This window comes from Phalacrocorax carbo, chromosome 6 (genome assembly GCF_963921805.1).
Source record: "Phalacrocorax carbo chromosome 6, bPhaCar2.1, whole genome shotgun sequence".
Taxonomy (NCBI): domain Eukaryota; kingdom Metazoa; phylum Chordata; class Aves; order Suliformes; family Phalacrocoracidae; genus Phalacrocorax; species Phalacrocorax carbo.
In genome coordinates this window covers 25,984,881-26,008,398 of record NC_087518.1, presented here as the reverse complement: position 1 = coordinate 26,008,398, position 23,518 = coordinate 25,984,881, and the positions used below count along the sequence as shown (strand labels likewise).

The following is a 23,518-nucleotide window of genomic DNA, read 5'->3' as shown; positions in this document are numbered from 1 at the left end:
TGCATTAATTCATGATTGTAGCTTCCTCTCATTCACGCCCTTTCTTGGTTTCAAACAAGTGCAAAACACTTGGTAAGTTTTTCCTGTTAGTGACTGAGAAATTGTGCCCCAGGGTTTGAGAGATGAGCTTTTGCAATCTTTCCCAGCTGCTGGGAAAAATATGTTAACCCCGCAGTTTTGCTACAGATGGTTTCAAGTGAATCATAAATATGCAGTTTTAGTAAGAGCTATGTTTCATGTTTAGTGATTATATGCTTCATAAAACTGATGATTGCTTGGGTTTCCTTCAGCAAGAAACTAAGCAACTGTCTCTTGGATGTGACACAGGGAAGGTTGTAAAGTATGGGAAGGGTGCACAGCTGAAAGGCCCTGGAGCATTTGGGTTTTGTTCCATCAGTGGATGGATGGACCCACAGAGATGGATATTGTACCATGGCCATGCTTTCTCAGCTTTGGATTTTCAGACTTCAATGTCAGCTCATTGTCAGGTTATTCTTGTTCAAAAAGTGTTTCTAGGTGATGGATGGAAAGGAGGAATACTAACAAAATGATTCACAGAAACGTACTAAACTGTGACTTCTTTTCCAATGTAAGTTAATTTTTGTTCCCAACAGCTAGGATTGAATCTCAGTTGAGTCAATTATTTGGAGTGCAGCTCCAAGAACAATATCTGCATGTAGTGGCAGCAAGACATCCACCTTTGTAATGACTGAATATAGTTTTGTATGAAGTGCAAATACATTTGAAATTAATGTACATATGTATATTGCTTTAAATTATATTAATTGCACAGGCAGCTGAAAGTGCCCAGACCCCTGGTTGAGTTAGCTTCACACAAACCCTGTCTTCTGTGTGGTGGTTAAAAGCAAGAGTGCCATGTTGTCAAGTGCAGTGTACCTATTTTGTCCCTCCACCTAGTTTCACCATGGATTAACGGAAGATAGAAATAGGGACCTGAATAACACAACACCCAAAAGGCAGTTGCTGAAAGAGGTTAAAATCTCTTTCCTTCAGTGTCATAGGCAAGAAGCCAGGATTACAGGAGTTTAAAACTCAGTGGTGTGGTTGTATGTTCTGTAACTTGAACAGATATGCGTACTTTATCGTATGGTATCACTGCATGTCTTGCACAGTCTGTATTAAAATCTTTTGTCTATACAAGGCTGAATTCTTGGGTGATTAAATATATCCTGTTTTCAATATTGACTGAAACAGCCTCCACGTTGAAAGTTTCATAAAAGGGTGTTTCTGTGGTCACATCTGCAAATAAAAGAAATCAGTACATATTCAAAATAGCACAGATGGGTTTACTTTGTGTAAAGTAAAGATGGGTTTATTTTGTGTAATTAGGATCACATGAGACTCAGCTGGTCTTAATTAAAAGTTATCCTCGTATTTTGTTGGTCTTGTATGCCAAGCTCAGAATCCAGTATCAGAATCTAAGATCATGCTAAAAGTGTCTTACAGTTTAACACCCAGCTAGAGTTACTGCAGATTTACCTGTTGACCTCTTTCTGAAGAAGAAGCAGCACCTGTTGTATAGGTAAGAATATTTCTCAGAATAAGAAATGGATTTTCAATAGGACTTGGGTCTTGTGTCTTGCTTTATGGAAGTGTATCTGTGAATATGCTTTCTGATAGTTTAACAGCTAGTTCCTGGACTATAGATGGGAAGAAAAAATATTCCATTAACTTAGACTATTAAAAAAAGGTATTTTTTCAGGCACAAGTAACATAATGAAGTCTAGTTTACCTCACTAACAGGAAAAGACAAAAGGTTGTGTTCTCCTCACGTGTCCAAACTATTCCACGTTCCTAGAGAATTTAAGGAAGGGTTCCTAGAAATGCAAATAAGTCCCTTTAAAGTGTTTGTCATAGGCACTTATAATAAGCCAACTAAACAGTTGTCATGGTTGTTTTCCACAATAAATTCAGGTTACTGAAAGAGACCTGTTAACAATATGTATTTTAATTTGCCATGAATGCTTACAAATGATCAGGCAGCCAAGATCAGAGCAGGGGTTTGGGTTTTTTTGTGTGTAGGTTTTTTTTTCCCTCTGCATATCCTTTTATGACCGGTTTAGCCTGTTCACATTTTCAAGGGTGCACAAGGGTGTCCTGGGGAGATTCTGGCCACCCATTGGTTGCCTGGTCTGCATGTCATTTAGTGCTCTGGAAGATGGCCTGGGAAGCAGCTATGAAACTATAGTTATATTGGCACAGGTGTGTGTCCTTTCTGCTCTGGAAATACTGTGAGGGCTTATTAGCAGCAAGACAGGCAGGTTCCAAGGTTCATACAAGGTGACATATGACTAGCTTGTCATTGGCATATGCTGTGAAAGTACAGGTTTGCTTTTGAAGGCCATACGTTTTACAGGGTGTAGAGAGAACTGTTCTACATGCTATATTCTAAGACTGTATTATAAAAAAAGGTATTACTTACATAAATGAAAGCCATCTTTGTATAAACTGTTACATTCTGTCTCATATCACAACCTTGGAATTCACAGCTTGCTTTTGCCTTTGTATTTTTTGGGCAAGTTGCTCCACCCCCTTCCCCCCCAGTTTATAAACTAGACTATAAATGTGCAAAACACATGTAAAGTACATGAAAAAAGTTCAATACCTACGAAGAGTAGGTACATGTTAAGCATGACACTTGCATTATTTATCTCTTACACTGATTCTCTACATCACTGTGCACACCAGTGACATGAATGTGTCAGTAGTGAAGAATGTGTCGCCATCAGAGAATTAACTAATGAATTCAGCTATACTCAGCACTTGAAGAAACCAGCTTTAGAGCATGGCCATTTCATTGAAAACTACTGATTGCTGTTTTGGTATCTGAGGCTGTAACTGAAGTAGTAGACTGAATACAGAACCAAGTAATTCAATATTTGGCTCCTGGGGATCAAAAACTCTCATGTACTGACATCAAAATTCAAGAGCCAAGCAAAAAGAAAGGGGTGTTGCTTTGCTTAATTTACAGCAATTAAATAAAATCCAGGATCTAAATGTTCCCTTGGGAAGGTACAGTTGTAACTACATTGTTTACACTTAAATGTAAGCACTGAAAAAGTTATTTGCACTTCTCCAGCATCAAGGACTTTGGCTTTCATTCTTAATCTTTCTGGCAGTTACGCTGGCAAGTTTACTATTTTGAAATAATTTAATGTACATGCATTTATGTAAGTGATGGACAGTTGTAAGGGTAAGAGGAAGAGCGTTAAGCACTGTTTGTTTAATAAAGAGTACATTAGATCATATCTTGTGTAAGAGTAGACCATACAGCACTGTAGAATAGGATATGCAATTTCTTCAAACTTGATTTTGTTTCTGATAATAAAGCACAGCAAGGTACATGCCTAAAATAACAACAAAATATATTAATTGCCAAATGTTTAATTAAACCTTTTTAATGATACACAGTACAATGTATCCACTACTTTACTAAAATTCACAACAAAAAGCAGGTTTCATATGTTTAAAAATATTTTTCATAATAAATTCATAAATAGATGAAGGTAAAGTATAAAAAATTACTGTAGTATGCAAGCTTGCTCCCTTGTCTCCTCATATTCCAAATGATCTAGTCAGTATTGTGATAAGAAAGTTTAAAAGCTAAGTAGTTACTGATGATTAGAAATGTAGAGCCTGCATCTCTGGAAGAAACCTTGAAAAACAGCAACAAATTTGTCCTAGAAAATGCAGAATAATTTTAACAGTTATAATCCAAACCCCTCAAATAATTTTGGAATGCAGCAAATGAATTCAGTATGAATTAGAGATTTTTATTTTCTCCCCAACAGGTATGTGAGCCAGATTCACCTGAATGCTATTTAGTCGCTGGAGTTGTGGGTTTTATATCTGTCAGATACCAGTGAGTGAGGCACAAAAGAGGGAAAAGCTGGTTGACAGCACTGAGCATATGTGACTATCAAAAATCTTATAAAATAGAAATCTTTAGAAACTGTTACAAATAACTAAATTCACCTTCTGCTCAGTATACGTCTGTATCTACTTTAGTCTGGCAAGCAGGACAGTGTCTGATCTCATCCGTTGGCTTCCCCTGGTCTTGAAATGGTGGGCATATGGAGCACCATGCCAACACTTCACCTTCGCTCTAACTGGTGAATCCCTATTGTTACACCTCCAAAATGTATTACCAAAGTTATTCTCCTCATCAACGTTACCACTCTCTTAAGAAAATGTATACAGCAATATAGCATTTTATTCTGTCAGGTACCAAACTACTTTTCACACTTAAAATAATCTATTTTAATACCATTTATAAAGGGAACAAATGCTTACTTACATCATTGAAATAGGGAATGAACATGAAAAATACAGAATAATCAGGATGCTCTACCTTTCTCATTAATGTATTTTTTTTCTGCTAACTATTTTTCTTTAGTGCAAAACCAGTTCCACACAACTGCTGTGCTTTTTTCCAATGGTAACTAGATGCTTTTGAATATATTGGTAGGCATCTGTCTGCGGCTTTAATGGCTCTGAAAACTCAGCTCCTTCAGATTGTACCTTCAGATTGTCAAGACAAGTTTGCATGCTGTGTTCAAAGGACAGTCCTTCCTACCATTCTTTTCATGCACAATAGTTTAGATACCCAAAATCACTCCCTCACATCTTCACAAGTCTGTAACGCTCACAGAATTTACTGCAGAAAAAACGGGTGTTGATCACTGCGTGTTCTACAGCCCAGTGCAGTGTAATAGGATGTTACCTAGCAGTTACTGAAAAGAGCCTGGCTTTTGGAAGTATACAGATTGTGTTGGTCAGGTGCCTTAAAAAGAATTTCTAAGGAAATAGAGTCTCCCATTTAATGTTTTCCTCTGCTTTTATCTGGAGAAAATACTCTTTGTGTCATAAGGGTTTTTTTTTTTTATGTATTGAAGAATTAGAAATCATAACTGCTAGCTTGCCACAATTTTGGTCATATGTAAGGTACTTTCTCTAAGCTAAAGTTTACAGAAACTTGGATCCTTTTAGCTAGCTATTACATCTGAGTAGTGTGTACTTTAAGATGTCTGAGTGATTTTATGGGGGAATTAAGGTTTAAACTTCTACAGAGCAGTCAACGATGAGGTATATGTTCTTACAAAAGCTTAAAACAAGTGACTACTGTTCTTAGTATCCTAGTCTAGGCTTTAAAATTGAAAGATATAGATGTACGATTTTTTAAAATGTTATGTTTATGACTAAGGTAAAAGAAAATAGTTAATTTGTAATTTAGCTGTAATAGCAAATTTTGAATGGGCTAGGTAAACCTTAGACAGAAGTGGCTTAAACAGAAGTAGCTTTGTGAAGCTGCTGTACTTACCTAATACCTTAGCCTAACCTACACTACCTACTCAGGTGTATGATCGCAAAGCTGGACTTGACTGATTTCAGAGTACAGTGTATTATAAACGTAAGTAACAGATATTAAGTAACTGTCACAGGAGCATACATGTGCAAAAACCTGTTGGTTATATTTTATCTCGTGACCCTTCAGTGCTTTGTAATATGAAGATTAATCCTTAGTTTTCTGTTAAATTTGAGGTTGAAAGTCAGTAGAACTCAGTCAGCAGTTCAGCTGGATAATCAAATTGGAAATAACTTAACCAAAGTCTAAAAGTATCTTGCAAAAGAAACATGGACAGTGATTTCTTCAATGATGAAGAGAGCCTGAATAAATTTTTATCAAGGTACGATCTTGGATCTTCTAAGGGTTTTCAAATGGTCTCCTGGGGGAGAGAGACATACTTTTTAGCTCATAATGGAAGGAAGAGGTTCTAAATACAGGTTTAAGCCAATTTAATAGCTCTCTAAATGTTACACTATGCTGTCACCATACACTTAACTAGTTTAGCAGTCCACTCATCTTCTGTCAAATTTCTGTTGTACAAAAAGCTAACAGGAAAACCCATAACTATTTGTGTAGTGTATTATTTTACCTTTGGGAAAGAAAGCATTTTCTTTGACCTGAGTAAGTATTGATTAAACCTAGCACATTTAATCAGACTAAATAGAAAATCTTCCCAGGTTTTACTTTTCCCATTCTTGTGAAGTTATTGTGTTCCCTTGTTCCGCTGGCTGCTGACTCATACGGAAAAACAAGGCATTTGTTGACAGTCTGTCTTAAATGATGCCTGAAGTTGCAAACATAATACAGGTAACTGCCTTTATCAGTATTCAAGTAATAGAAACCCTTGTTAAAAAAAAGAGTGAAAAAAAATCACAAGCCTTTTGTGCTTCAAAGAATTCTTTTTAAAGTGCATTTTAATATTTTTCAGTCATGTTAAAAAAATGCCATCTAAGATCAGGACAGGAGGGTATGCTGGCTATTTTTATCTAACCTCTGGCAACAATTCCATGGACAGCAAATATACGTTTGGGTGGGTTGGTTTGTTTTGATTCTGTAACCCTGCTCTTTTCCAAGTAAACTAAAATGAAATAATAAAAAAAAGCAGAGGGCTAAACTTCTGCTGAAAGTCAGAACATCTAGTTGTGAAATAGTTTGGGTTTTTTTTCCTAAAGTGCGTAGTGGGGATTATAATTACATGCTTCCATCTGAGATTTTTTGCTGCTTCAAATAGCTCTAAAACCCAATTCAATTGAGTTAAAAGAAATGTAACATCACCTGGCCAGTAAAAACTAAAATACCCAGGAGGCTGATTCTCTAACTGAAATCTCAGTGAAAAATCAGCACCAAAACATACTACAAAAATAAAACTAAGACAGTATTTCCCAAATCCATTAATTCCTTCTTACAGCATGGAAAAGAATTGTCAAATCTGAGAACAGCCCAATTATAAAGGACTCTGCTCTGTGACTCTGAAGTCACTACGCTTCATTCAACTGTAATTAAATGTAACTATTTCCTTGGATTTTCCCTGTTTGCTAGTTGCACACCGCCAAAAACCTGGTTTGTTGCTGTGAGGTGTCCACAGAGAATGCCTGACGGGTTAAACTGAGCACTCTCCAAGGCTGGAAGTTACCAAAAGGAGAGTAACTTTATTTTTCTGTTTTGTTCTTACTTCATTTTCCTCCAGGACACTGTTCTCCCAAAATAATGCAATAGGGTAAAACTTCAGTGGTCTGTTAATAGATAAATGTTTTGGAAGCAGGATAGGTAAAGATAAACAATTTCTATTAATGAAATAACATACAAAATCATCTTGATTTAAAGAGACTCTCATTGCAACATTGAGTAAAACAATCCTATGATGAGAAACTAATAATGTTACTACCTCCCAGTTCCCTCAGGACTGGCATGAGATGGCAAAAGATATTCAAACAGTCAACTGGCTGGGACTATGAGATTAAATAACAGAGGTGTAACTCGTAATGGGGCAAATCAAGGAAAGGCTTTAATATTATTTAAAGGTGTTACTGTGTGCATGTGTACATACCGTACTGTACTACTGCAGTAATGCATGTATATTGCACATGACAATCAGCTCTATTATTCAAATAAATATGATCTTTAAAGGCAAAGAAAAAACTGAGCAAGAGCTTCGCTTTTCATAAAGTTTTTAAAACTCTGTGCAGTGTTAGCTGAGCTTCATTTAGTTTTGTAGTTTCCCCCCACCCCACCAAAAGTGATGTGCTTTCCAGTACAGTGAGGGTGATAAAATCATTAGGACTTTTCCTCTGTTCTTAAGTATATTCATTTTTAAAAAAATTTGTTTTGCAAAGCAAGTGTTAGCAGGTTTCTGGGCTGACATTTATTTGGTATTATATTTACATAATTATAAATATTTGTGCAAGTTCCATCCACGATGATGGACTGGATGAGTAACTAGAGAGAAAATTAGCTTAACTCAAAATCAATACAAAGGGTAACAATGCCTACACTCCTGGGAACCACATTCTGCTGATGATTTCATTTCAGTATTTGCCTCTGCATTCCACTCCTAAGTGTTACGAGGCAGGGATCAACGTCCCTTTCTGTGTTTTTGTAATGTTTTGCATACTTTGGGTACTGCCAAAAAAAAAAAAAAAAGATAAATACTAATGCAAATACATGGTCAGCCAAGGAGATCTGCTTAATAGCAATTACTGCACCATAGTCTTGTTAATGCTCAATTGCCAGTAAACAGGTTTCTTGGCAAATGTTTATGCTGTGAACTCTGATCATGCACTACTGAACTATTCACTTGATGTAGATCAGTGCACATTTGTAACCTGAGGTTTGAAACTGACATTTTACCCGTAAATCTCAGGTTTATCGCTACTTACTCTCTTCACCCAGGTATTCTTTTGGTTTCAATAGGATTAATGGAATTAAACCAACAGGACTGTCTTCCTAATACTTGAATTAAATAGCTTTGTGTGTGAATTACAGATTTGATAAAAGTCTTCAGAAGGGGAGTGAAAAGTTCTAAGTTACATTTACTGTTTAATTCTGGTCAAGAAGCTATCAGTCTTGGGAGTATTGTGCTATTACTACTAGACAAAGAAAGGGTTTGGTAATTGAAATAACCTTTCTCTACTGACAGCCCAAGCAGTCATTCATATTTCCTACTAACCCAAAAAAATAAACCAGGTCTTCAGTCTTTGTTCCCTTTTGTTCAGTTAGGTAGGGCATGCAAACTTGCATTACACTTGTTACAGCATAGAAAGGCCAAGAGTCAGAAGACAAAGCCATAGTGTGCTTTACCAGCTGCAGTAAAGAGAATTAACTCTATCCCAACCAAAATCAGCACACAGTTTTCTACAGCAAAATGAAAACTAATCTGAATTGTTGCCTTCATTTGAAAACACAGCAACCAAATCACCAATGCTGTATTTCACATTTTCTGACTGAAACAGACTAACCTGCAGAATCTCAACCTTCAAGACTAGCTAAAGAGATATAAGGGGGCAAATTGTAAGGAAAAGTATAGCGTTTGCTCTGATTCTACTTGTTTACTAAACAAACCTCAAAACTAAGGAAATGGATGGGTAATTCCTCAGTTCTCCACCTACTGTAAAAACACAATCATTCACTGACTGCATTGGAAGCAGAATTTATGTTCATTTTGCATCTTGCTCTAGTTTTAAGACAAGTTACAATGTAAACTACTGATTTCAATGAGTAGCAGCAATACTGTTTTTAAATGTGTGTGAATTTCTATTGGTACAGCTTAAATAATTTGGCACTAATTCTGCAAATAGTTAGGTGCTGAGCTTATCTGAGGGTCCACATTTAAGCATGCAGAACTGCAGGACTATGACCTACAGACTTAAACTACACTATGTTGTGACATAAACTCAAATGCTTGCTAGTATTCTGTATCTTAAGGACCATCTAACCAGGAGGAAAAGCAGTCATCAGGACTGAGTATTAGCTTGGACGGTCTTCATAGTTTCTCCCAGGAGTGGAATAGCGGGTTCACTGATCACTAACAAATCTAGAGTTTGGACAATTCTCATTTTCAGAGTCCAGCCACTGCTGGACTCTTACTGCCTGTTATCTGTGGATGTAGGAGAGCTGAGAATGTTCTGGAGAACTATCCAAAAATACTACTGAGTATTGCAGCTCAACCTGCCCTTCCATATAAAACATTAGAATTGTGAAAACTATACTAATTGAAAAATGTAAGGCCCTTTTGCTCTTACAACTATGAAACTTGAAAACTAATGCCTTAGATTAGAAGCAAACAGGCTACAAAGCATACGTAACTCCTCAATTATCTACCTCATAGTTTAAAAAAAACCCAACAGACCAGAGAATGGTTTAGTATTTTCTGTAGGTAGGTGAATACTATTGAAATCAGGATCCACTAGCCCTTTCTTAAATCTTCCTGATTTTCATACTGGATATATTGAATGGCTAAAAATTGGTGTAGCCCTCGTAGCAAACCAATTCAACACCTTTTTGATCAAGATTTTCAAAAGGGACAAGTGACTTCACTTTAAGTGGGTGCTTTCTGAAAATGAACTCCTTCAGAGTATCAGGATTGCAAAAATCACTTGTCACCTCTGAACACCTTTGCTTTGACTGCAGGGTTAAAAATAATCCTGCTTCTGCTCCCTTTGCAAATCCATTTTTGTAAGGTGCTTGAGAGTGTAAGTGCAGAGAGGACCGCTGCCATCAGTACTTCAACTGCATCTACAACGTACAACACAGAGCTGAATCTGAAAGACAACTATATGTAGTTGAATTATGAAATCTCTTCTACTTAAGAGTGTAGACTTTTGATCAACAATGAAAGATTTTCCAGCTGAGTGTTTTCAAGAAATGAAAATCAATTGGTAACTTGTGACAGGGAAAGGGAAGCAGTTGAGTACAAAGTTGGGAAGGAATCACTTGAAAAGATGCTGGTTTCTTACAACCAAGAAGTTGCAATGCATGCAGTTTTCAGCTATTCTGAGGTCTTCTTTCCTGTTACATGCCCAGATTGTACTTAAAGAGATGGTCTAAAAAAAAAAATCCCAAAACAAAAACAAAATCCACATATGCCACTTAAGCAATAAACATTCTGGTAACATAATGTCAAATGTATGACCAGAATTAACCCTGTATATGACCATTAGGCACATGGCAGGAGATCATGGCTACCAGTCAGTTCAAGGTTTCTCTAGTTCCTCTTTCCAGTGGTGCAGGTCTTGAGTTATGGAATGAAATTGAGAGACCTGAGGGCAAAAACTCAATGATACCCACTTGGAAAAGGGAGCTATCACTGTTCAAACAATAACAAATGAAATGCATCTACCCTCTTCTCAAGGCAGTATAACTGCTACACTGGTCCAATCCTGCTTGACAGCAAGTCATGTGATATTGCTCAGGTTGATTTTGCTTTTTGTTAAATGATAACTTAAAAAAAAATAATGAAACCTGAGAAAAGGCTCCCCCCCAACTCCCGTTCCAATACTAACTAGCAATCCATATGCCATAGGACAGGTGATTGCTATTTGGTCCTGTAAGCAAAACACTGGGTCATCTGACACTTGAAATACCATTATCAAAGACACTGTCACTTTCTGGTCATTGGTGGAGTGCTGAGGATTTAAAGAGACACTGTCAAGATTGCCTATTCCACAAGTGACCTCCTTTGCTGACAGTTCCATGCTACATCTTCAGAACTTTGGGTATGCATCAATCTCTTCCCCAACCATCTGCCTCCCCACCCACATCACCAGTTCAAAGTTTTTTCCTCTGCTTTTGTAACTTGTGTAAAGGTTACAGAAAAGAAAATGGTGAGGACAAATGTTGAGTAAGTTTTTCAGAGGGCTTGACTTTTAGGACTGCCTCTCAAGAGTCCCTTTTTTAAAAATAAGACACCAAAGCAAACAGGATTGTGTCTAACTTCTACAAAATTGCTGGTTTCACAGGAGGAGGAGAATATGGCTACCATGCTACTCTGCATTAGGTGAAGCACCATCTAAATTCCAGTAAAGTTAGGGATATCACCTAGCTCATATCAGCAACCACACCCCCAGCCTTCTACAACGTCTTTGCTGTCAAGCTTGATGCTGTCAGTATTCTTCTCACTAAACATAGGGCCTCCATGCCTCATCATGAGCTCTGTAGCCATCTTCACAAAAGCCTCCTCCACATTGCTGGAGTCTTTCGCAGAGGTCTCTATGGCACAGATGATATTATCATAGTGTTCAGCCAGACTCTGAGCTTCTTCCAGCTGAACCTCTCGAAGGCCACTTAGGTCAGACTTGTTTCCTGAAGAAAAAGAAACAACAGAGTAATTTATAATGACTATTTATATCAGAGTAAGCAGGAGATTCTCAGGTTGCCCAGAGAAGCTGCAGAATTTCCATTCTTGGAGATTCTCAAAATTTGACTGAAAAGACCCTGACCAACCTCACATTAGCCTTGCTGTGAGCAGGAGGTTGGACTAAATCTCCTAAGCCCTTTCCAACCTGTGTTTCTGTTTGACTTGTATAAAGAACAGAAAAGGTCAGTAACCAAATAGTGGTGGCTGTAGACCTTAACAGAAGAAAAATGGGCAAGAAACGAAAGCTAAAACCGTTTTGTGAAAACAGCAGCAGTCTGCTGATTCCTAGTGAACTCCAGAATCCTACTGACATTGTATTAGTGGGTCTGCAGGCCCCGAGAGCCATGTCACAGTCAGAAACATTGGGGCTGGGAAGCAGAACTTCTAGCAGAGAACTGACAAACCCCGATTGCCCTGAAGTCCTTCCGAAATTCCCTGTCTGAAGTATGTGGGTGTTCCAGTTCACCAAAACATGTCGGCTTGATATGATGGAGCTTCTTTGGCCACTGGAAACCTTATGGTCCTTATCATGAGAACAGCTCCATGGCAGCTGTGCCTCAGAACCTGGAAAACTTGGGTACACAGTTCTCTGTTAAGAGAGATGCAAAGGATGCAAAGCTGGCTTCTGATACAAGCTTGCTATTTCTTAACAGAAGGTAATCAAACTAAAACATTTCTGTTTTGATGAATCAGCACTTTCTAATTTAAAAAAAGGGAAATTTCCCATCAGATCTATTACATACATCTTAACTTCAACCAAAAATAAAACTTTTAACCATCTTAAGCAAGTATTGCAACTAATTACATTTTACAGTGACCTGTAACACTTGGTGTTAATATTTTAAACTCACCAATCAGTAATTGTACTATGTTGGAACCGGCATACTTCCTCACATCCTCGATCCAGCGAGGAATGGACAGGAAAGAGCCTCTCTTGCTGATGTCATAGGCTAGGATTGCTCCATTGGCGCTGCGGTAGTAACTCTGTGTGATAGTTCGGAATCTCTCCTGGCCAGCCGTGTCCCAGATCTGCAACTAAACAAAACAAAGCACACAGTGAGACACTGGCTAGCAAGCTCTCCTGAATCAAAAGAGAGGACTTGATTTAATAGCCTCACTATAAATCTCCCTTATATGTAATACATTCTGGCATCACATTTTTCTAGTCCTTTGTTCATGATTTAAGGATCATAATATACACTGGAGAACCTTTTTGCACTTGGCTGCTCAAAGTTTATATCTGTATTGAGAAACTCAGTTCCTGCAGGTGAGCTCTGATGCATCCTTCTGTTGCAGATTATGAAATTATCACTTTTGTGTGTCCAGCCCTACCCCTTTGTCACCTTCTCTAGCAGAGTTAGCCAAACAAGATATTAGCCCATAGCCAAGCCATTCTAGCTCATCATCTCGTGTGTCACTGAAACCACAGGTGGGTTTTCACTAGCATATTGTCTGAGGTACAGACATGGTTTTGCCAGTTCTGCTACAGGGGCAGTAATGACTGGAGTACAATGTGCTGGTATCATCTGAGGGCACTGATGCTGTTTTATAAGGAACTATGACACAATTAAAATAATATATATGGATTACATAGAACATATAAAAGAATGTATAAAAGCAATGCCAGCAATTCTAGGTTTCAATAAAGTCAGTCAAAGATCTAGTCAGTCTACTCACCTGCCCTTTTTTAGGTGGTAGAACAGACATTACATCTGAGCAGGAAGAAGTGCTTAGCTTACATACTTTTGCCTAAATCCAGCAGCTATGAGTTTAGTACGAGGGTTTGAATTCCCATTACTAGATGTTCTAGAGGAAGAAGCCGAATAACTCAGACTGGACAAACACAACATACTGCTCATAGTGAAAATGTCTTTTTAAATCCTCTTGTTTTACAGGTTGTCTAATGTCCTGGAACATGACAGCTTATATTCCAGGAGCTTTTTACTAAAGTAACTGTGGATGTTCTCATTCTCTGTATAAATCTCTAATCGTTTCTGAATCTTTAAAAGCTCTTGTCTTCAATATATAGTAGCAATGAAACCAAGGAATTTCCTTTTACAAATTTTGTATTTTCTGTCCCCGTTGTACTTTCACTTCTCTATCCCCAAACGATAAACCAGACACCACTGCTTGTCTTTTGGTGACATTCCTTATATTCTGCATCTCCTCTTTACTGAGACAGGACATAAGCAAATACTCCCGGGTTCTTAAATCTTCCCATATTGTGGACCTGTTATGTATTAGTTCCTCTCTCTGAACTTCTTTCTTTTAAAGAGCTGACAACAACTTCACATAACACACCAGTGACGTTTTCTACCAAATAACATGGAATCATTTTTCCACGTCTTTCTTTTGCACGGGTATTTTGTTTGTATTTTCTGACTCTGCTGCATGATTAAGCAGAACTGATCAGATCACTTTCCTGTGCTGAACAAGCATTTAGATCCCAAATGATGTATGTACAGCTTAAAAGAAATCAATCCAATGAAAGAGTACTACTCAATCCTGGTAAGAGTTTTCTCCGAGAAGGGAAAGGGACTGTAATGGACTCAGAGAACCAAAAAGCAATGATTATTAATGGAGCAGAAAATGATTTAGAGCAGTCAACAGACAGTTACTAGGGACAAGGAAGTTCATGGCAGGTTTATGTATGATGTTGTCTGTACTTAAGTCTCCCACTAGACCTTTGTGCCTGTTACGTACTTTTAAATCTCAATATGTGATAAGGCCAAGTGCAAAACAAGGCTAATAATAATTACCCAGTTCTTGGGAGAGGTCCAAGAGATCCTGTGCATTCAGAAGAATTATGAACTTATAAAAAAAACAATATCAAAACCCCCCAAAATCACACATTTATTTATATTGTGTGAAAAGCGTACCCTAAACCAAAAATGATTTACCTGCAGTGTGACTGAGCAAGCCAGTCTTAGGCCTTGAGCTGTATACTGGATTTTAAATGGATAATATGGATATGATATCCTATTTTATAGGAAAACCTCTGTATAAATACATTCCATACAATTACAGAATCATTGAGGTTGGGACAGATTTTAAGGAGGTGACAAAGCCAACTGCCTGCTCAAAGTGGGGTCAGAACTTAACTCTTCCAGGAAGAACTACTCCATGGTTTTCCCAGGGACTGAAATGGGCCTGACCAGCTTGTAGCTTCCAGGATTTCTTGCCCTTTCTGAAGATGAGTACGATACTTGCCTTTTTCTGGTCCTCCCCAATTTTCACAGCCTTTCAACAGTGATAGAGCAACCTCAGAATGTCACTAGCAAGATTTCACAGCACCTCTACACATTTTTAATTCAAGCATTTATGACTGTGTGTTCACAGGACTGAACATACAAAGTTGCTGAAGCCCTGAGTGTCCTACTGGGAACAGCACATCCCACAAGTTTGACCTTCCCAGTAGCTCAGACAGCAGTCTTCCTCCCAGCTCCCATCAAAGACTTGCTACCCCAGCTGCGTATCCTTGCCCTCTCCCTGCATTGCAACTAGCACCTGTTAATCTGATTCACCATATGGTTAATTCACTGATGTAACTGAAAAATAGGGTTTTTCCTTTTGTTTGAAGGGTTAGCGCTAATTATGCAGCCACATGGTACTGAAAGCACGCAGACTGCATGGGTAGGAAGGTGTGACGATCTTTTAGAGCAATGGCAAAGTTGTCTTGAACCAATCATGGATGTGCCCCTTCAGTTTAACTTGTTGCTGACAGTGGGTGTGAACCAATCCAATAACCTCACCTGAACCTGAGTAAGGAGCACTTGTTCAGTCTCCTCTGGCAGACCTACACAGAGATGGTAGCTTCAGCTACTAAGAATCAATCTGCCTTACAGCATGCTCAGTGTGCAAAAGTACTTTTTGGGAGGCTAATAACAACTCACTCCTTACAATTTGGAAGCTTGAAAACCTTCCCTGTCACATTGTTTGAAGTTTTAATAACTGTCTTATTTTAAAATCACTACAGATACACATAGAGTATGCAAGAATTATGAACCAGATTACCCAATTTAAAGACTGTGTATTCCTACAGGCAAAACATCTCATTTGCTTGACAGCGTCTTTAGAAAACTTTAAGAAAGCTATTTCTGTATAGCATGAATCAGTCTGATCCATGATTAAAAAAATAATTTAAGTCTTTACAAAAATACCAGTATTTATCCTAAGTAAACACTGTTTTCTCCAGTAGGTGTACAGAGATACATTTCAGACAATTTATTGAAAAAGAAACATGACAACTATATATAAATACCAACCACAACTATAATTTAAAACCACCATTTTATAGTAAAACGTTTACATCCTCTCTTTTATGCTATATTTAGAAGTATGTAACTCTTGACAAGAAATAACAACTGGAAATTCTTTGGAAAAAAATTTAGTCTTAGTATTTCTCATTTAAGAGTCCCTCAGTATAAGTTAGATATTAAAATTAAAATACCAAATGAACTGTACTAGCCACAGGTTACAAAAAAAAAAGAGAGATATGATCATATGTTCTTTTGTGTTGTGTAAATGTATCACATATGCAGCACATGACACAAAGTTGTTCTTTATTTCCTCAATTTAAGTGCTTCAGCTTTGTAAATAACGTGATGGAAGCCATGTCTGTCACTTAGTAACCTTTTTAAGCAACTCCTGATTTTTTTTGCAATTACTTTGGCAACAATTTTAGTGTAAAACACACAGAGAGAAGGTGGGATTGCTGGAGAACTGTGTTAAGTTCTTTTGAGGATACTAAGAAAAAACACCTATGAAATAAGAGATTGGTAGCAGGCTTTTGGGGGGGCATCTCTAGTAACAAATTAGGACAGGATAAAGAACAAATACCATTGTTCAGAAGGAATATGACAGAATACCCTAAGTGAACAAAGACAAGGAGACACCTATTGGATGCCAATTTACTTACAAAAGCTGGTTATTTTAATCTGCTTTTAGCTTTGGATTTTTTGGACAGCAGAGCCCTTAGCACTGGCTGGTACTGAACAGCAAAGTGCTAAACCAACTATTAACTCCTGTAAGACTTTTAATTACTCCATATAATCACCATAGAATTGGAGCTTTCTGTAAGTACATTAGGCAAAGTCTTGAACATCTTTCATATTTGCTTCTTCCCCTTTTCCTGTTGGGAAGGAGTACATGTCATTCACCCCTTGCAAGGACACAGGCTGCGGTCTGACTGGCTGGGGAGCAGCTGTGCTGAAAAGGCCCTGGAGCCAGTGGTGTCCTGGCAGAATCCTGACCTGTATTCACAGGACTGAAGGCAGCAGATCAAGAGAGGTGATTACTCCCCTTTACCTGGCACTTTTTGATTCCAACTTTGGAATCCAGTTTTGGGCCCCCATACGAGACAGACATTAAGAACCGGAGCAAGTTTAGGGGAGGACTGTCAAGATGGTCAGGTAGTTGGAATCTACCCTGTGAGAAGAGTCTGAGGGAAGCAGGCTTACTCAGCATGGGATAGGTATTTGAGATGGCCTGTTAGCTGCTGTCCCATACCAATGAGAGGTTACTGAGAAGACTGAGCCAGGCTCTTCACAGTGGCACAGGATGGGAAGATGAGAGACATGAGAGAAAAATTGAAACAAGGAGTTTTTCAACTTGATGTAAGGATGAAAACAGAAGGTGGTAAAATTTATGGTGGGGCTCTGGACAATCATTCTGGGATGTCTGATTAGGCTTAAAGAAAGCAGAGTTTCAACTATAGAGAGATACAAAGTGTTGAAAATTGTGAGTGATAGTAGACCAAAGAGCACAGTAAACAAGCATTATCAAATGGTTTGATGTGGACTCTTCTTGCATTGATAAACATAGTTTATCAAAGGTTAATGTTTAACAAATGGCCTCAAGCCACATCAAATCATTTCTCCCTCATTTCCTACATCATTTATTAAGTACTTTACTGATTCTTCTAATCATGGGAGTTCAGGATTACTTTTGCTTGTGAAGCAGCGTTAATAATAACGAAATACATCCTATAGCTGATACCTTCCTTTACAAAGACAGAAATTGCACTTTTGTGCTATGAATTCTTCAAAATACAGCAACTTCCATAAAATTTCACAGTAGTGAAATGGTGGATGCGAAGACCATGCTAAATGATTCTTAACCTACTGACCATGTCCAAATCCTTTCATCCCAAATGGCAAACAATAATACACATTTCTGTACACTGGCAAATCACAACACTTGCTCCTAAAACGACTTACTGAAACAATCTTGCAATTTAATCAATACAGCTTCTGCCAAAAGCAACAAAAGTAACATAGCAATGTATTTCACTTTAAAGTGATATTCATACACAGAACAGTGAGGATAAACTGCTCCACCTGATTGTTTCCCTACAAAATTTTCAGAGAATGAGGAATCCCTGTTTGCTGGGAATGTGGCACTCCTGTTTGCTCTCCATTATGAGCATCGAAGTAGCTGACAGAGAAGAGCGCTACACTTTCCCCTGGATATCAAAGAACATTGCTTCCACATAATAACGAAGAGCTTCATTTGTATTTGTTTAGCAACGTTATTAAATACAACAGGCAGGAGACAAGACAGTTATCAAGTCATAACTTTAGATTACTTGCAATTTGGCCAGATAATGACACATTACATTTTGGGCCATTCTGAAAGGAATAGAGTTACAGTTATGAGGCTTGAATAAAAGCCAAGAATCTTGATATCATATGGACTGAAAAAGCTTGTAAATTAAACAGTGTGATGATACATAAAGAAGTATGTTATAAAAGGAATTTATTTGTTTTCAAACGGTCTTCTCTCCTGCTGCTTTCTGAAAGATCTAGTAAGAGAGGAGAAAAACTACGGCATAAAGAAAAAGATATATTAAAACACTATGAAATGACAGCATCAAGTAGACATTAAAGTCATCCAATTAATTTATCAGTTCTCAGGAGGAAATTAATCAGAAGAAAAGGAATTTTGTTATTACTATCCAAAATTCATGGACTTGGACTTAGGAATATTATTGCCCATCATTATGTAAAAAAATCTTAGTTCCACTGTTTTATAAATATGTTTTCTTACAGTGACATAACAGTTACAAAACATTTTTGTTCTGTTTGCCAGATTCTTTCTATCACTCAAAGAACAATTAATTATTTTATCAATAGGATTTTAATCACTATGCATTAAGTCAAAAACCACAACTTTTGGGAACTACAGTCTGTACTCTAGGATTTAATCAGCTAAGGAGGATGTATTACAGAGATTAGTATGTCACAATTTCAACCTGTTAAACAGCATATAGTAAAGCATTTTTTATAAATGAAGATAGACTGTAGACTTTTCAGAAAGCTGAGGGGAGGAGATCCTGGATATATGCTGGTCAGAATTTGCCATTGTGATAAAATTCAAGGTGGGCATCACAGGTAGCTTTGACTTTGAAGTTCCATTAGAACCCAATGTGCTAATTCCCTCCCTGGCTCTGTGCCACGCAGCCTGCCTTTTAGCTCCAACACTTACAGGAGCCTGTGGCTCACAACTGCCTGTCGCAGAGGCAACTGGCTTGTATAATCCCAGAGGACAATACCTCAAATTGGAATTGGAGATCTTAAAGAACAAGAGAAACAGAAGACTGGATGACACAGACAACCTTACATATTCTTCCTCTCTGGAACTGATAAATCTCAGCAAATCAGGGTTAGCACATATTGGGGGAAGCTTACACCACCAGCACTCTACTGTGTTATTCCTAAAGAGAAAGTTTCACTTCTCAGGACTGCCCATGAATAGCTCCTTTCTCAAGCACTGATGCCTCTTTATATATGAAGTTTAGTCAGCTTCAGTAGCTGATGAAGCAGTAGTGTATGAAATATAATTTGAGACACTTGAATACAGCTTTAAGATGCAAGGAAAGCCTTGAGTTAAAAAGTTATTTACAGATCCTTAACCTTTATATCACGACATGGCTTTTTTTCCCCTTATCCAACAAAAATGCATCAAAAGGAAGACTTAAAATCCTTGGGCTCCAAATGTTTCAGAAATATTACATAACTGTAATTTGAAGTTCTAAACATAAGTGGACAGACACTAACACAATTAATCTTAAAATGTTTGTTTCAATCATAAAATAAGCATCTGATTCATACTCATTCAGTTGTGTTGTAATATTATACTCAGCCTGACTAAAAATGAAGCTTAGGCCACTGGGGATGCAGAGCAAGTAGTTTTCAAAAGTTCCTTGGCACTTTTTTGTACATACTGTTGTTCTGAAGGAACTTCTAAATATGAGCTTATGAAACATTACGAAAATGGGAATTTTCTTATTCCTGCACCATTTGCTAAGAAGAACATAAGGCTTTGCATTTCTTATGGAGATACTGTCTTGAGTAGCATAAACCCATAATGAAATCAGAGCAGCGCAGAGAATCCCTTGGCATGCTTTTGTAAGGATCTTTTTGTAAGGTCAAACAAACTTTATTTTAAGCATGTCCTGAACACCTCTTGATTTGAGGCATCCCAATCAACAATTTATCTGAAACTCTTTTAAGCAAGTTTGTCTCACGTGACTGAGACAGAAACAATGAGAAACACAGTGTATCTCTCTAAGAGCACATCCACAGGCTTGTTTACTAATGGGTTAGGATATGATCTGTTCAGCTAGCTAAAGCTCTCCTCCTAAAATCACTATAACCTACGCCAGAACCAAATTTGTAAAGTGTGCAAAAGACACACACCTGATGGTAAGAATTTATTTACCTACTTTATAAGGGAGCTCACAAAAGTATAATAAAATGCCTCTGTGTTTTCTATTTCCTATAACATGCTGAACAAACCTACCCAGTTAGACGGACTGCTCTGAAATCTCAACCCAGCTGGAAAAGCCTGACTGTAATTTAAACTTCACATACAACCTTAACAGGCCCAAAAAACTCCAAACTTTCAAGCAAATGTTTTCATATTCTAGCTGTGTCCCTGACTCAGCAGCTAACAAAAATGTCTGTAAGGTAATCAGCAACAATGTTGGATTAATTTGCCTAAAATAATGCTTAAAATACCCTTCTTCAATCTGCGCACCCCTAATTTTTTCCTCAGTGGAAGTACAGAACAATCCAAAGGAAAAGCAAGCATCAAGAGGCTTACATTTTCTTACTTGCTTTTTGTAAAATACTAGAAATAACCCACAGGTTTTGTTACAGCTGACTACTAATACAGGAATATTCGGGTGTAAGTAGTGACAACATGAAAAAGCACACCTAGGAAGTTTGGGTTTCGTCCTGAACTAGTTCTCTTCTACTCCCGAAGTCTGTGGCTGAGACCCCTGGCACCAGGAACAGACACATTTGTCACCTTCTATGTGCCTGGTATTTAAATGGAGCCAGGTTTCCATCTGAAAGGAGAAAGCCCACTTCTAACAGCTCACTTGCTAGAAAGCCAGATGAGATACTAAGAGCACGAACAGAAAATCTGAGTTTCCTTTTCTACTGCTAACCCCAGCCATACATGACAGGAAAAAGTGTAACGCTACCAAGGAAGGAAACACCTTCACTACGTGTGGAATATCTAGTACCCCTCCTTTCCTAAAAAAAAATGTGAGCCTTTATTTCTTCCTTTTTCTGCAACTTTCTCTGCTCAATATTCTGCTAGCCAAGGTTAATTTATAAGAAAAAGACAATAGAGTAATTTAACACCTACTTTGGTAAACACAGACCAAAATTCAACTGCAATTACCATATTTGTATCACCTTTCATCTCAAAAGCTTTACAGTTTCATGTGAAGTCCCAGGCAGTGACTGCATTAAGTTCTTTTTAGTCCCACTGGGGACAAGTAAGGATAGCTGTGTGACTCCATTCCAGAGGGGGCTGGTGGAGGGATTTATTCCAGCAGCACCCTACAAACTGAAGGTGCTTTGAGCCTTTTTTCCTGCTGTTTGATCATGCTTCTGTGCACAGAGGCCAAGTCTGTTGTAGTGAATTTGTGCCACTGAGAGCCCGAGGATAATTCCACCTGGTAAATGTCCTATCCTCCTTCTAACCCTAACAACGAGCTGATTTTCTCCAGCATAAAAAAAAAAATCAGAAGTTGATTAGTTATGGTTTGAGAACAACTATAAAAGATGCACTTTGAGACACCCTGTAATCAGTGTCTTAAGATAACTTTTAATATGCCTAATTTAACAACCGCTCCCCCAGCTTCTCTCAATCTGCCAGTTCCACATCCCTTTCTGCAAAACACGACAGTCCAGCTGAGGTTTCTTCTGGCTTGTGAATAAGCCATCGCCAGAAGCCTGCCTGAAAAGAGAGGTGCTGCACTTACAGTACAGCGAAGGCATAGTGTGTCCTGAGGGTTTGCAACAGGGCCTTTACCAGCGTCCGTGCGGTGCCGATGAGAAACCAGGCCGGCTTGCGGCTACACAGCTCGTCCTGCCGTAGCAAAACAAGTTATGCGATGCGTTTGGTCCCTCCTCGCCCGCAGGAGCAGTTCGGGAAGGCGGCACCGGCGCTGAGCAGCCCGTCCTCCCAGCGCGGCAGCAGCGGGACGGGGCCGCGGGGGATGCCCTCAGGCGGAGGGCACCGCTCGCCGCCGCCTCCTCCGGCAGTCGGGACGGGGCCGCCCGGCCCCGCGGCCGCAGCTCCCCGCCCGCTCCGCCGGCCCCGGAACCGGAGCGGCGCGGTGTCGGACCGCTCCCTCCACCCCGGGCGGCCGCTCCGCTCACCTTCACCCGCTTGCCCTGGATCTCCAGGCTTTTCATGGTGAAGTCCACGCCGATGGTGCTGCCCTGGCGCTCAGAGAAGGCCCCGGTTTTGAAGCGCTGTACGAGGCACGTCTTGCCCACGCTGGCGTCCCCGATGAGCACCAGCTTGAAGAGGAAGTCGTAGCTCTCCTCCGGGTCGGGGCCGGGCCCCGCCGCCGCTGCCCCCGGCGCTGCCGGACCGGGCATGGCGCCGCCGCCCTCCGGACTTCCGCCAGCCGCCCCGGGGAGCCAGGCTCTGCTCTGCGCAGCGCCTGCCGCGCCGCGCCGGGCCGGGCCTAGCGCTGGGCCGGGCCTAGCACCGGGCCCGCCTCCCGCCTGCCCCCTCCCTCTCTCCGCCCCAGCTCCCGGTGGGCTGGTGCCGCTGGGACCTGATCGGGTCGACGTCCGTCGTAAACCGCAGTGTGGGGGCAAACGGGGGAGTTAGTCCGCCGGCCTAAGTGGCACTGGTGAGCCATTAACCGCTACCGGTGCCCGAGTCCTGTGCGGGGGACCTGCACATGCGAGTATTCGTCCACATTCCCGCTGGAGTGACAAATCTTTGTGATGTATTCCTTCTGATACATTTTACAGTTACTGACACGTAGACATAAACAGGTGCAATTACACCATTAAGTCATCCAGGAAGTGCAGCTGATCTGCTTTGTTGGCTTTTCATTTTTAGGTCTGAGCTGGGGTGTGGTTTGTTTCCAGAGAACAGTCCAAGACTCAGGGCTACAGTTTTTCACCTTTGCAAGGTGCTGCACTGCTCAAGCATGTCTTTAAAACTGTTAACATTGTGCTATGTGTCTTACATATGCATGTGCATATGTGTAGTTATATATTGCATCACAAACCGGTTATGTGTATTGAGGTACACTTACCTCAGCAATCTGGAATTGTGTTTTTACTGCTACCTGGGATATCCACAAAACAAACTGTTCTTTAATAGGTACTTTCCTTTAGATTATGTGGTGAGTCAAGCTGCTAATAAAAATCAGCTTTACTTACAAAATACTTTGACATAGCACATTTTGTTAGTCTGTTCTTTGTAACAAAGATTTGCTAAATTCCTTCCTCATAGTTTCAAATGACAAAACTGTG

At 39.3% G+C, this 23,518-nt stretch overlaps 1 protein-coding gene across 1 annotated transcript; it reads right to left on the bottom strand.

Moving 5' to 3' along the window:
* Positions 1 to 3,389: 3,389 nt before the first annotated feature.
* Positions 3,390 to 22,740, bottom strand: RAB43 (RAB43, member RAS oncogene family). The gene is made up of 3 exons (XM_064454320.1): positions 22,400 to 22,740; positions 12,572 to 12,755; positions 3,390 to 11,665 (listed from the first exon to the last, which is right to left on the bottom strand). The coding sequence occupies exons 1-3, from the start codon at positions 22,622 to 22,624 to the stop codon at positions 11,412 to 11,414; spliced, it is 663 nt and encodes a 220-aa protein (XP_064310390.1). The 5' UTR covers positions 22,625 to 22,740; the 3' UTR covers positions 3,390 to 11,411.
* Between the last annotated feature and the right edge of the window lie 778 nt (positions 22,741 to 23,518).